At 40.8% G+C, this 12,644-nt stretch overlaps 1 protein-coding gene across 2 annotated transcripts in view; it reads right to left on the bottom strand.

The window, feature by feature from the left end:
• LOC113026170 (NACHT, LRR and PYD domains-containing protein 12-like) overlaps positions 1–12,644 on the bottom strand; it is a 35,575-nt gene continuing 22,931 nt past the window's right edge. For both annotated transcript variants that reach the window (XM_026174646.1, XM_026174645.1), the window contains exons 5-7: positions 9,978–10,151; positions 9,651–9,806; positions 1–1,349 (exon numbers count right to left, since the gene is read on the bottom strand). In XM_026174646.1, the coding sequence (XP_026030431.1) occupies positions 98–1,349; positions 9,651–9,806; positions 9,978–10,151 (1,582 nt within the window). In that variant the 3' untranslated portion in view covers positions 1–97. The remainder of the gene's footprint in view (positions 1,350–9,650; positions 9,807–9,977; positions 10,152–12,644) is intronic.

The following is a 12,644-nucleotide window of genomic DNA, read 5'->3' as shown; positions in this document are numbered from 1 at the left end:
CTCACCCCTAGGGGGCGGGCCTCACACTTTGGGAACCTCTGTGTTAAGGTATTAAAAAATATCACACTGTTAAAAAACAAATGAATGTGAACCTTCTTCAGTCCATTTTTAAATATTTTCCCAGCTGCTGTTTGAACCGCAGAGCTCCTCTGGTACCTTCATCCACTCTGCTTCTCATCTCCTCCAGTTTCTGGACCTTCTCTGTGTCTCCTTTCTCCTTCATCTTCTCAATCAGGAAGTCCAAGTGGAAAATGGAAGATGCTGAATCAGCTTTCAGAGCTTGCTCATCCAGTTTGACAACAAGTTTGTAGGACTCATTTAATAACTGTGACTCATCTGCTGTCTGTTGGATAATTTCCTTTTCAGGGTTTCCCAAAAGATTCTCTATTCTTTTCCTATAATTTTTATTTTTCTTCAGACCTTCTGGAAACTGTTTCAGTTCAGTCAGGCCACATCTATCTTTCAGATTTTGGATGCAGGTCGTCAGTCTGATTCGTTCATTCAGAACTTCCACAGATATCATCAGTCTTTGAGCTGTACCTTTTTCCAGAAAGGCTGTGAACTCTCTCATTCCTCTCTCTGTTACTGTCCATGCAAATTCCAAACTAATTTCGTTTTCCTCTGTTCGCTCTTCATGCTGGCAGCTATTAAACAGGAAGTGAACAGGCTGATTCTTCTCATTTTTGGCACATTTAATGTTTGCTGCTTCAAGAGCTCGAAAAGCATTTTTAGGACGTCTTCCATCTGAGTGTGTGATCAGAGCTACAACATTTTTCTCCATGTTTTCTCCAAACAGAGACATCACTGAATCAAAGACATTTATCGCTCGGTCACTCAGTCGATAATCTGACATTTTCATCACCAATCCCAGTGCATGAACTTCATGAACTCCATTCTCTGATCCAAACAAGTCCAATAATTGCTGACTGATGATGTCATGTTTAATCCCTCTGGTGTCTCCATATCCAGGCGTGTCGATGATGGTCAGAGAGTAGGGCAGAGTTTCATCTTCAAAACCAAAGATCTCGTACACGATCACATCTGATGTCTGACTTTCTGATTGACTTTTCTCCTCCTCCTCTACGATCTTAAACCAGACTTCATCCTCCCACTTCACTCCCATCGTGTAGTTGACCAAAGCATTGATCAGAGTAGATTTTCCTGCTCCTGTTTCACCCACAAGTAAGATGGTTTTATTTGTCTTTTTTTGATTTTTTTCACCAACAGTCATTTTTGTCAGCGTTCCAAACATTTTTTTCTTTGGGTTTAGCTGGTAAACAGGAGGAGGTCCTGAACGGGTCAGATCACTGTTGGAGATGATGTCCTTGTACTTTGAGATGTTACTTGTCCTGCATAAAAAGCAGAGTTTCAATCAGAAGTTACAATCGAAGTACAATGTTTTTGAGTAGTCATGTCTGTGCCTCTATTATCTGTATTACTTGCAGGATTTTAAGGCACCTGTATTTCAGTACTGTGTCAAATTACAGCTGCTGTTAGTGATGTGTCGGTCGCGAACGAAACAGCTCTTAGAGTCGGCTCTTTGAAGTGAACGACACGAGCCAGCTCCTTATTGGGAGCCGTGTTTTTTTTTTTTTTTTTTTTCTTTCTCTCACCCTCTCTCTCGCGCTTTTTCACTTCACTCCTCACGCGAGCCTTGTGCTTGCGCTGAGCAGAGGGGGGAGGGGCGGTAGTTAAACTCGCAGTAGCACAGGAACAGAGCGGCAGGGAAAGAGAGAGAAAAAGAGCCAGGGACAACAACAAGGGACAAATCGTCACATTAGAAAGGTATGGTAACAGTGTTGCCAACTTAGCGACTTTGTCGCTATATTTTTCAGACTCCTTTAGTGACTGCGGTAATGCAGTCATCTAGCCATCACAATTTGCCTTTTTGTTAAACCCGCTCAAACCCTAACACTTGCTCATTTTTCCTGCTTCTAACATCAGATTTGAAAAGGAAATTTTCACTTGCTCTACTAACAGTAGTGATGGGATTTCCGGCTCTTTTAAGAGAACCCGCTCTTTCGGCTCAGCTCACTAAAAAGAGCCGGCTCTTCAGGTTGTTTTGTTGCTTTAATTAATTTATTATTAACAATAATATAAAATTATGCACAAAAGGAATTACTAATGGAAATAAAAAAGTGGTTTTATTTATATATGTTTATATATAAATATAGGCGGTGCCCCCTAGAGACAAAGCACGTTCAAACTCCAAAACACATTTCTAGCGTTAACTGAACTTCCAAAACAGAGCTACCTAGATCACTTAAATTACACAATTGAAAGCATATGTGTATTGTTTGTGTATTTATACACAAGCACTCATATATATTCAAATAATTAAAAGAAAAATGTTCATTTAGAAGGAGTCCTATCGGGCTTGGTTAGCCTGTGGAACTACGGAGGCAGCTGACAAGGTATCGACAGGCCAAGCGGAATGCAGCTCGGGCAGTGGCTGAAGCAAAAACTCGGGTGTGGGAGGCCATGGAAAAAGACTTTCAGACTGCCTCGAAGAGATTCTGGCAAACCGTCAGGCGTCTCAGGAGGGGAAAGCGGTGCTCTACCTTCACTGTGTATAGTGCTGGCGGAGCGCTGCTGACTTTGACTGAGAAAATTGTCATGCGGTGGAAGGAATACTTCGAGGACCTCCTTAATCCCACTGACACGTCTTCCGAGGACAAAGCAGAGTCTGGGGATGAGGGGAATGACCTGCCAATTTCTGGAGGCGAGGTCACTGAGGCAGTTAAACAACTCCTTGGTGGCAGAGCCCCTGGTGTTGATGCGGTCCGCCCCGAGTTCCTGAAGGCTCTGGACGTTGTAGGGCTGTCCTGGTTGACATGCCTCTACACTGTAATCCCAAAAGTTATTTGCATTCAAATGGTTTAGCTATAATCACTGATGGTAATTAATTCTCTTTGTAAAACTAAAATCATATAACTGTGTCAGACAGAACTCATTGGTGGAAGCTTTTTGCACTTAACCTATATTGTTTTGCATGTGATGCACTAAAATGAATACATTTAACATGGTCCTTTCTATTTTAAGTTTATTCTAATAAATAGTTTAAGTTCAATTTTTTATAAGAGAATAAGTTTTAAACTCAACACTCAAATAATAAAAGTAAATTTGATGTTTACTGATCATGTTTAGTTGAAAGCACTTTCACTATTTTTAAGTTTTTGTTGCCCCTCCCATATTTTTCCCGGCACTGGAACCGAAGAGACGTCTGGACTTGTTTGTCGGGAAAAATTAAGACAAGTCGTTTTTGGTGGTTTTGCCTGGGATTGGACATGTTTGTTTCAGTCTACAGTCGATAGGGAGTACTTTTCCTCAAACCTCCACGCAAACTGGTGAGTTAAATCTTTCTATTTCAACTTTAAGCAAAAATAATTGCATGTTACATTACGCAAATGTGCACGCTAATTCAATCTACAGTGAACCCTCGTTTACCGCGGGGGTTACGTCCCAAAAACAACCCGCAATAAGTGAAATCCGCAAAGTAGTGAAAAGTATTTATTATAAATGTTTTAAGGCTGTAACCCTCACAGCCTTAACCCCTGCTCATGTGTAATGGTTCTAGCATCTTCCTCGTCCATCCAAACCGCGCGTTTCCATTGTGTGATGTGAGCACATCCAAACCGTGTTCAGGGTTAGCCCGGGTCCGGACTCCGGCCCCGGTCAGAGGAGGAGGACCAGAGCATGGCCGGGCACCTCCAGCCGTTCACACGGACAAATAAACCTGTCATTATTCTCTGCACAGCCGCGCTCTGACGCTCAGCCCCTCGCTGAGGCTCGAGGGGCTGAACACCGCTCCTCTGCACCTCGACGGCCTCTCGTAAAGTTTACTTTACTAACATGTGCGCCGCTGCAGCGCCATACAGAGCTGAGCAGCGTCTCGTCCTCGGCCCTCGCTGCTCCGTGCGGTACATCGGTACATGTTCTACAGAGAGCGAAATGAGAATGTACAACTGGAGTGGACCAGAGTAGAAGAGTGAACCAGTGGACGGTGTTAGATGAAGCTCTTCATCTTTATGAAAGAAAAATTACAAAAATATCCTCCTTCCAGGTTAAGCCTAGGTCGCAACCTGCTGTACAGGCTCCTGCAGCCAATCTACAAAAACCCATTCTCTTGACGGGTTGCTGCCTTATCAACATTGAAGAATGGGTCAAATGCAGAGGACAAACTTCATTATACAGTTGTATAATGACAATAAGCCTTACAGATTCCCCAAATTTTCCTGTTTTTTTATTTTATTTGAACAATTAACTTGTACTTAAATAATAAACAACATTTATAGAAATACAATACTTTGACCTTTTATACTTGTGTTACTCTCCACCAACAGGTTAACTCACAGTTTTTTCCCCCCCTCTGTAGAATGCTGCTGATGGTGACCTTGAAATCCCAATAGGAATCATCTTCAATGGTGAAAACAGAAGTCCAGAGCAAGAACTGAACCCCTCCCAGCTGGGGATCCTTCTAGAGGGAAATGTGGTAATGGATTCCATCTGCAGTCTTCCTTTGGCAATGTGTCTCCTGTTTGGACTGACTTATGCGCTCTACTTGGAGTACCCAAAGTGCATGAAGAATACATTCCTGTTTATCCAGCAGATTATGCTGAATCTGGGACGAAACGATCCTCCTCCAAAACTCCAAAGGCTAAAAAATGAGCTTTCAATGTGTGCATAGATACATTGAATGTTCACTCTTCATTGAGCAGCTTTTTCTCAAGTTCAGGAAGTCATTATTGTGTTTGTAATTGTCTTTTTTTTGTTTTTAGTGGATGGCAAAACCAGGGCTTAAAGGAGTAGTTCACTGATTTTACATACTGAGATATGTTCTTACCTTAGCTTTGAAGAGTTGATGCATACCTGTCTTGTCTTTGTGCGAGAGAAAGGCTCTCCCATATATTCCAACTACCTCCACTTTTTGCTCCTTTTAGAAGCTACCGAGCTCCTCCACGTTTTCCCTATTTATGTAAAATTACATGAAAAGTTACACTAAGTTTAGTTTCACTAAATTTAACGTATAGATTTTTTAAGCCGATAAAAAGGGGCACTATATTACAAGTGCGCAGTAACCCTAGTGCACTCTGGAGCATAGACTGAGTTCCTGGGGGGATGAAGAAGTGCTCCTACAGTGTTATTACACCTTGTAATATAGTACCCCTTCTTATCGGCTTAGAAAATCCACACGTTAAATTTAGTTAAACTAAACTTGGAGAGTGTCACTTTTCATGTAATTTTACATAAATAGGGAAAACGTGGAGGAGCTCGGTAGCTTCTAAAAGGAGAAAAAAGTGGAGGTATTTGGAATATATGGGAGAGGCTTTGCTCCATTTGCATGACTGAGGGCACGCACAAAGACAAGACTGGTACACATCAACTCGTCAAAGCTAAGGTAAGAACATATCTTATTATGTAAAATCAGTGAACTATTCCTTTAATTTCATTGTCTCGCTGGGGCCATTCTTTATTCCATAGTTTTTATTTTTCCAAGTTAAAATATTTGTGAAAATAAGTTTTACTGTTACAACTTGTTACCCAGAGTGTTGCACCAAAGTTCTTTACTTGTGATACACAGTTTTATCTGTTTAAAAGGATTGTTTTAAAGAAAATGTTTTATTGGAAGTCCAATTGTGCAAACAAAAAACTTACTGTTCAAAAAAAACTACCTCAGAGACCACAAATAAATTCTTGTCAAAAAGTGGCTAGGAACAACTGAAATATTGTGTTTGTTTCTGAAAGAAATGTCTTCTTAGAAGCGCCATGTGTAAAAATTGGAATACTGTTCAAAGGAAAACAAAAGTCTTGTTTTGTTATAAATAAAGTAAAAAAAAAACAAAAAAAAAAACACTTTAGTGGTCTTTGGTTTTGAGTGTGTTTGCCTTGACATATTAAGTTTTAGTAATAATAATACATTTAATTAAAAGACGCTTTTAATACGCAAAAAAGTGAGTTTTGTAATATTAGCACCACTTAAACAGTTTTTTCTATTAGTATTAAGTTAACTGTACTTAAACAAATTATTTTTGAAATATTGAATACTTAAACACTTTATGTAGCGATGACTCAATATAGTAAATTGTGACAATTTTACTTTTAAGTTTACTTGACTAAATCAGTTAATTTTTTGTTTTGGGTTGATTACTCAAATCATTTGAAGGGAATCGGTTTCCTCAAACGATTTAAGTGTATTGAACTTATCCGGGTTTACAGTGTACAATGTTGCGTGGAGATCAGGGGCAGTACCCCTGGACTGGCAGACTGGGGTGGTGGTCCCCATCTTTAAGAAGGGGGACCGGAGGGTGTGTTCCAACTACAGGGGGATCACACTCCTCAGCCTCCCTGGGAAAGTCTATGCCAGGGTGCTGGAAAGGAGAGTTCGTCTGCTAGTCAAACCTCGGATACTGGAGGAACAATGCGGTTTTCGTCCTGGTCGCGGAACATTGGACCAGCTCTTTATCCTCTCAAGGATACTTGAGGGTGCATGGGAGTTTGCCCAACCAGTCTACATGTGTTTTGTGGACTTGGAGAAGGCATTCAACCATGTCCCTCAGGGTGTCCTGTGGGAGGTGCTGCGGGAGTATGGGGTGTCTGGCCCATCACTACGGGCCATTCAATCCCTATACAACCATTGCAAGAGCTTGGTTCGCATTGCCAGCAATAAGTCGGACTCGTTCCCAGTGGGTGATGGGCTCCGCCAGGGCTGCCCTTTGTCACCGATTCTGTTCATAATTTTTATGGACAGGATTTCTAGGCGCAGCCAAGTGGCGGAGGGCTTTCACTTCAGTGGCCTCAGAATCTCATCTCTGCTTTTCGCAGATGATGTGGTTCTGTTGGTAGTGACCAAAAGAACAAGATCGCGGATACAAGCGGCGGAAATGAGCTTCCTCCAAAGGGTGACTGGCCTCTCCCTTAGAGATAGGGTGAGAAGTTCAGCCATCCGGGAGGGGCTCAGAGTAGAGCCGCTGCTCCTCCACATCGAAAGGAGCCAGGTGGTCCGGGCATCTGACAAGGATGCCTCCTGGGCGCCTCCTGGGTGAGGTGTTCCGGGCATGTTCCACCGGGAGGAGGCCTCGGGGCAGACCCAGGACACACCGGAGAGATTATATCTCTCAGCTGGCCTGAGAACGCCTTGGTGTCCCCCCGGATAAGCTGGAGGAGATGGCTGGGGAGAGGGAGGTCTGGGCTTCTCTGCTTAGGCTGCTGCCCCCGCGACCCGGCCCCGGAAAAAGCGGATGAAGATGGATGGATGGACGTTCATTTACCTGTTCCTACCACACACCAAACCTGGTCGTTGGTACTTTCTGGCTTGTGTAGCCCATAGGTAACAAAAGCTCAACACTGCCCCTAGCATCCTGGAGCACTTCTGTTATCTTTTGTACGTGTTTTGGAGTTTGTACGTCCTTCGGGGCTTGTATGTGCTTCGGAGTTTGTATGTGCTATGGAGTTTGTACATGCTATGGAGTTTTTACGTGTTTTGGAGTTTTTACGTGCTTTGGAGTTTTTACGTGCTTTGGGGTTTGTACGTGCTTTGGGGTTTGTACATGATTTGGGGTTTGTACGTGTTTTGGGGTTTGTACGTGTTTTGGAGTTCGTATGTGTTTTGGAGTTTGTACGTCCTTTGTCTGTAGGGGCCACTGTAAATGTACTTTATTTAATCACTCCACATAAAATGTAATAAATAAATCATATAATACAAAAACCAACTATTCACATTTCAACTTTTAACTATTTACATTTTCATCTTTTTCCTTTTAAACAAATTTAAACTGAAACAACACAAAACACTGCAAACCACAACACAATTAAATATAAATTAAAATATGAAAACGAAAAGAAGATGCATATTCTCTGTCATAAGGGCCTGCATGAATAAACTTTCTGAATCCTTTATCATCCACAGCTGAAAATAGTTGTGGATGATTACTATACCTTTCTAATGTGACGTTGTTGTCCCTGGCTTTCTTTCTCTCTCTTTCCCTCCCACTCTGTTTCTGTGCTACTGCCAGTGTAACTACTGCCCCCCCCCCCCCCCCCCCCCGCCGCCCTCTTCCCAGCGTAAAGCACAAGGCTCACATGCGAGTGAAGCAGAAAAAAAGTGCGAGAGAGAGGGTGAGAGAAAGAAAGGAAAAAAAAAACCCCATGGCTCCCAATAAGGAGCCGGCTCACGTCGTTCATTTCAAAGAGCCAGCTCTAAGAGCTGTTTCGTTCGTGACCGACACATCACTAACTAACAGGTGCGATGATAAAGTGATAATGTTATTAATTTCACCTGTCAGTGGCCACGATGTTAACTTTTGATAAGTGTACACTGACTTTATAAAACACTGGAAATTAAACTCTAAAAGCTAAATACTTGATAAACTAAATCTTACTTCATGTAAGGTGGTCACATGACAAATTTCACACAGAAATGTGGAAGGTCTTTTTTATCAGAGCAAGAAACAGTGCCTGAGGGTGTTTAGAAGTCTCTGCTGGCACTGTGACTGAAACTCCCTAGGTGTATCAACCCTCTGGGGTCGACGGATGCGCCGGCGCATCAAAATCACATGACCAATTTAAGACGACACAGCTACAAGATGAAGTGACTCAGAGTCTCCATTTGAACTTGGGTCGAAAGCTATATACCAGTTTTTGAATTGTGTCGATGGGCCACGTAACACCAGAGTTATGATAAAAAATACACGCACCGTTTTTTCCAGAACAAAACAGTGGTGTTTACAGTGGGAAGAACGGCGTTTTCTATGGACAGCGCTAGCAAACACTCTCTGATTGCGAGTGAAAAAGGAGAAAGAAAAAACACCCCTTCCCTATTGGTGTTACAGTTTACCATGTCAGCCAATCAAAAAAATGAAATGGCAACATGTGGCACTTGGTTGTCTAGGGAGAAGGGGAAGTTTTAGGAGTGACACCCGCGACTGAAAGTGGGCGAGCGAAAGAAAGAGAGAGCGAGTTTTCATATGTGAGACATTAGTGACGTTTAGCGTGTTTGGAGGCTATAGTTAGTGTGTTGTGTAGTTATTGTTTTGTATTGTGTGTCAGTTATACTGCTGAATTTCACATTTTCTCCAAAAAAAGCCATAAAAGGCAGATTCCAGTGTAAACGCTGTTACTGAACACAAACTATTTTTTTTTGGACTGGCACAAATAATTTGTGTGCCTTCTTATTTGATGCAGAACACCTGATTGTTCTGTAAATAGTTTTAAATGGTCATATAAAAAACGCCTGAAGCTTTGGCTGAATTTTTAGGTAAATAGTACCATATAACTTTGTTGTTTGCAAAACTTGTGCATAATTTTTAGAAATGTACAATTTCTATTTGCATTTCAAGTTATGAAAATGATTCGTTAAACATGTTTGTGGGTTTTACAGTAAAAAATATACCTTTTTTCTACTCGGATTTTTAATTTTTTGTCTGAATTTAGATCAATTGTGCTAATATAGTATGTCAAAATGAAAAAATAACTCGTATTTCAGATATTTGAGGTTGTGCTGAAAATAATGATACCAAACAAGGCAAGATAAACATCTTTTAAAGGTGAAATATAGAGGTAAAATCAAAAGTAGTCAAAAACGGCCAATTCTACCCTGGAACCCATAGGGTTAATTGAGAATGCAGAAACATTCAACAGATGTGTAATCTCACCAGACAATGGTCTTTGTAGAGCTTTCATGCAGGTTTTTTCCTGACAGCCACAGCTTGTTGTTACTCAGGTCCAGCTCTTTCAGACTACATGACTGGGAGCGGAGAACTGAGAACAGATCATTACAGCTTCTCTCTGATAGGTTACAGTTACTCAGCCTTAAACAGAGCAGCAGATATAACAACACATTACAATCCATTTATGAAATATTTGTGGTAAACAATCAGTAACATTTACTTGCCGTACATGTTGCCATAGTGCCATATGTTCTAATGCTAATAATCTAATGTAGCAGTGTTAAACTTCTGATTAAACAGCTGAATCCTGACCTCAGAGTTTCCAGTTTACAGTGTGGATTCTTCAATCCAGCTGAGAGAAGCTTCATGCCTGAATCCTGGAGCTTATTGTTACTCAGGTCCAACTCTCTTAGATTGCAGGACTTGGAGCTGAGAAGGGAACATAGGGGTTCACAGCTTCTCTCTGACAGATTACAGCAATTCAGCCTTTAAAACAGAAACAGAAGGAATGTAAAAAAAAAAACAAAAAACAACTCATCGCACACACACTCACTCATGTAGCCAACTGAGGAACTAAACAAAAATTTCACACAGATGTTAATGATACTCTTGATACAGATGGAATGTAAATGTAATATGAGTAAAAGCAGAAAGCAATATTTTCCAAATCATTTACTGATTAAATTAAATTAAAAAATAATAAGACAACATATCAAATATTGGATCCAGGACATGTTATTATTTTTTGAAGTCTGGTATTGTGTTCCAGTTATGAAGCATGTGTACTTAAACATTTAAAATTTCTTTGCTGAACCTTCTGTCAGTAACTGTTGGCCTCCTCCTGAATCCTTCAAAGTGTATTTGGAATGTATGATTAATCAGATTTGTCAGTATGTTTAAAAAAAAAAAACTGTAGTCAGATTTGAAAGTGCTGTGATCTGGAGATGTGTAGAGCAATAAAAACTAGAAAAATTTGCATTTCCTGCGAAAATGCTGTGTGGATGCCTTAACGCTGAAGATGTCTGCTGAAAAAAGCTGAAAAAACAAAACAAAAAAACATTGCCCTGAGCAGGATTCGAACCTGGCCCTTCTGGTCTAAAGGCGGCAATTCACCTCACTGCACCAAACTCATTCACACAAAGAAGAGGTGGAGAGAGTGACAATTGTGGTGAAATTAGCAGAAGCTGCTTAGAATTGTGCTGATAAGAGGTGAAAAAGCTAAACATTTGGCAGAAAAGAGGTGAATCAGAAGAATTTCTGCTGAAAAGAGGCAAAGAAGCAAAAAGATGAGCTGAAAAGAGGTGTAGAAGCAGAAGTACTTGCTGAAGATGGCTGTATGTGTAATGACACACTGGAGAGCAGTGACACACAAGAAAGCAGAGCGCATGCAAGCAGGGAACATGTGTAGCAACTGTCACAGGTAGGATTCAAACCTCTGCCACCGGGTCTCACGGCAGATGCCCTACCCTCTGAGCCAAATGAGTTCTGGTCACAAGCAAAGATATGATGAGAGGGACAATGTGCACTGTGGAGCAGAAGCTCAAATTAGCAGAAAAGAGGTGAAGAGGAAGAACTTTGTTGTGAAATGAGGTAAAGAAACTGAAATTTGTGCTTAAAACAAGTGAAAAAGCTGAACTCTGAAATCCTGCTAAAACAGCAGAAGAGGCTGACATTTTTCAGCTACTCATTGAGCCAAACTGGTTCTCACGTAACTGAAAAAAGGTGGAAAAGCTTACAATTCTAATGAAAACAGCAGAAGAGGCTGAGATTTGTGCTGATAAGAGGTGAAAATGCTGAACCAATCAGAGGTACTGCTTCTGTCTGCTTCATCAGGCTGTGTACTTGTATGTATTTCTGCCATAGACTGTTAACAAGAATGTGAGGTCCATATTAGAAAAGCTGCTAAAATCATAAAACTTTGCAGAATTGTAATAAATTATCAATATGAATTACCGGTCTGTGATAGTGTATAAATTTGTACTCAAAAACTAGGTGGGATAGAAGCATAATTCTTGCACTGGGTGAATCAGCGGACTTTGGTGTACTTTGACTACGATTTACATAGCTCTTTGTATCTCCGTCGCGGAGACATGACGAGAGAAGAAATGGCTTAATTTTCGGAGTTTGAAAAATGAGAGGACAGATTTCCACCCCTCAAACATGTTTTTGCAGAAACACTGTAATTTCGCTTAAATAGTATGAAATAGCAGTAATACTATGATTTGGCAGAAATACTACTTTTTAGCACAAATACTATTGTACAGAATGGTGTACGTCAGTTTAATGCTGGGTGGTGCTGCAATAGTAACTATCCTCGGTCAGAAGGAGAGGCTGACATCCAGGGATTAGATTACCACAGGTGGAGTTTATTGGCGGTCAGATGGATGGTACAGGGAGGCATGGCATACAGTAGGAGGATGTGGAGAGGTGATATGGTGTGGTTTCTATGATTAAGAACACTGGCAACAAATTCCTCCACTACAAATCAGTCTGATACCACTTCTTACAGGGTTCACGTTTACTAAGGCACTACCCAAAAGGCGCCACAAGAGGGCACTCCAACACAAGAGATGACCTATTTACACTGTAAACACCCCCTACTTAGCCACTACATAATACAGTGATATTACAGTATACAAATTCACACAAATACTATGATTTGGCAGAAATACTATGACTTAGTAGTAATACTATAACATAACAGTTCAATGTTCTAGCACAAATACCACAATATGGCAGAAATACTATGTTTTAGCATAAATACTGTGATTTGGTATAAATACTACGATTTGGCACACATACTATATTCCGCAGATACACTATAACATAACAGATATTCTACGACTTAGTAGTAATACTATAACATAACAGAATTATTAATTGGGCACAAATACCACAATTTGGCAAAAATACTATGATTGGGTACAAATACTATGATTTGGCAATAATACTGCATTTTAACACAACTACTGAGATTTG

Source organism: Astatotilapia calliptera, chromosome 7 (genome assembly GCF_900246225.1).
Source record: "Astatotilapia calliptera chromosome 7, fAstCal1.2, whole genome shotgun sequence".
In the NCBI taxonomy this organism is placed as follows: domain Eukaryota; kingdom Metazoa; phylum Chordata; class Actinopteri; order Cichliformes; family Cichlidae; genus Astatotilapia; species Astatotilapia calliptera.
Note: the sequence above shows the minus strand (reverse complement) of the source record. Positions and strands in the feature narration are given on the sequence as shown.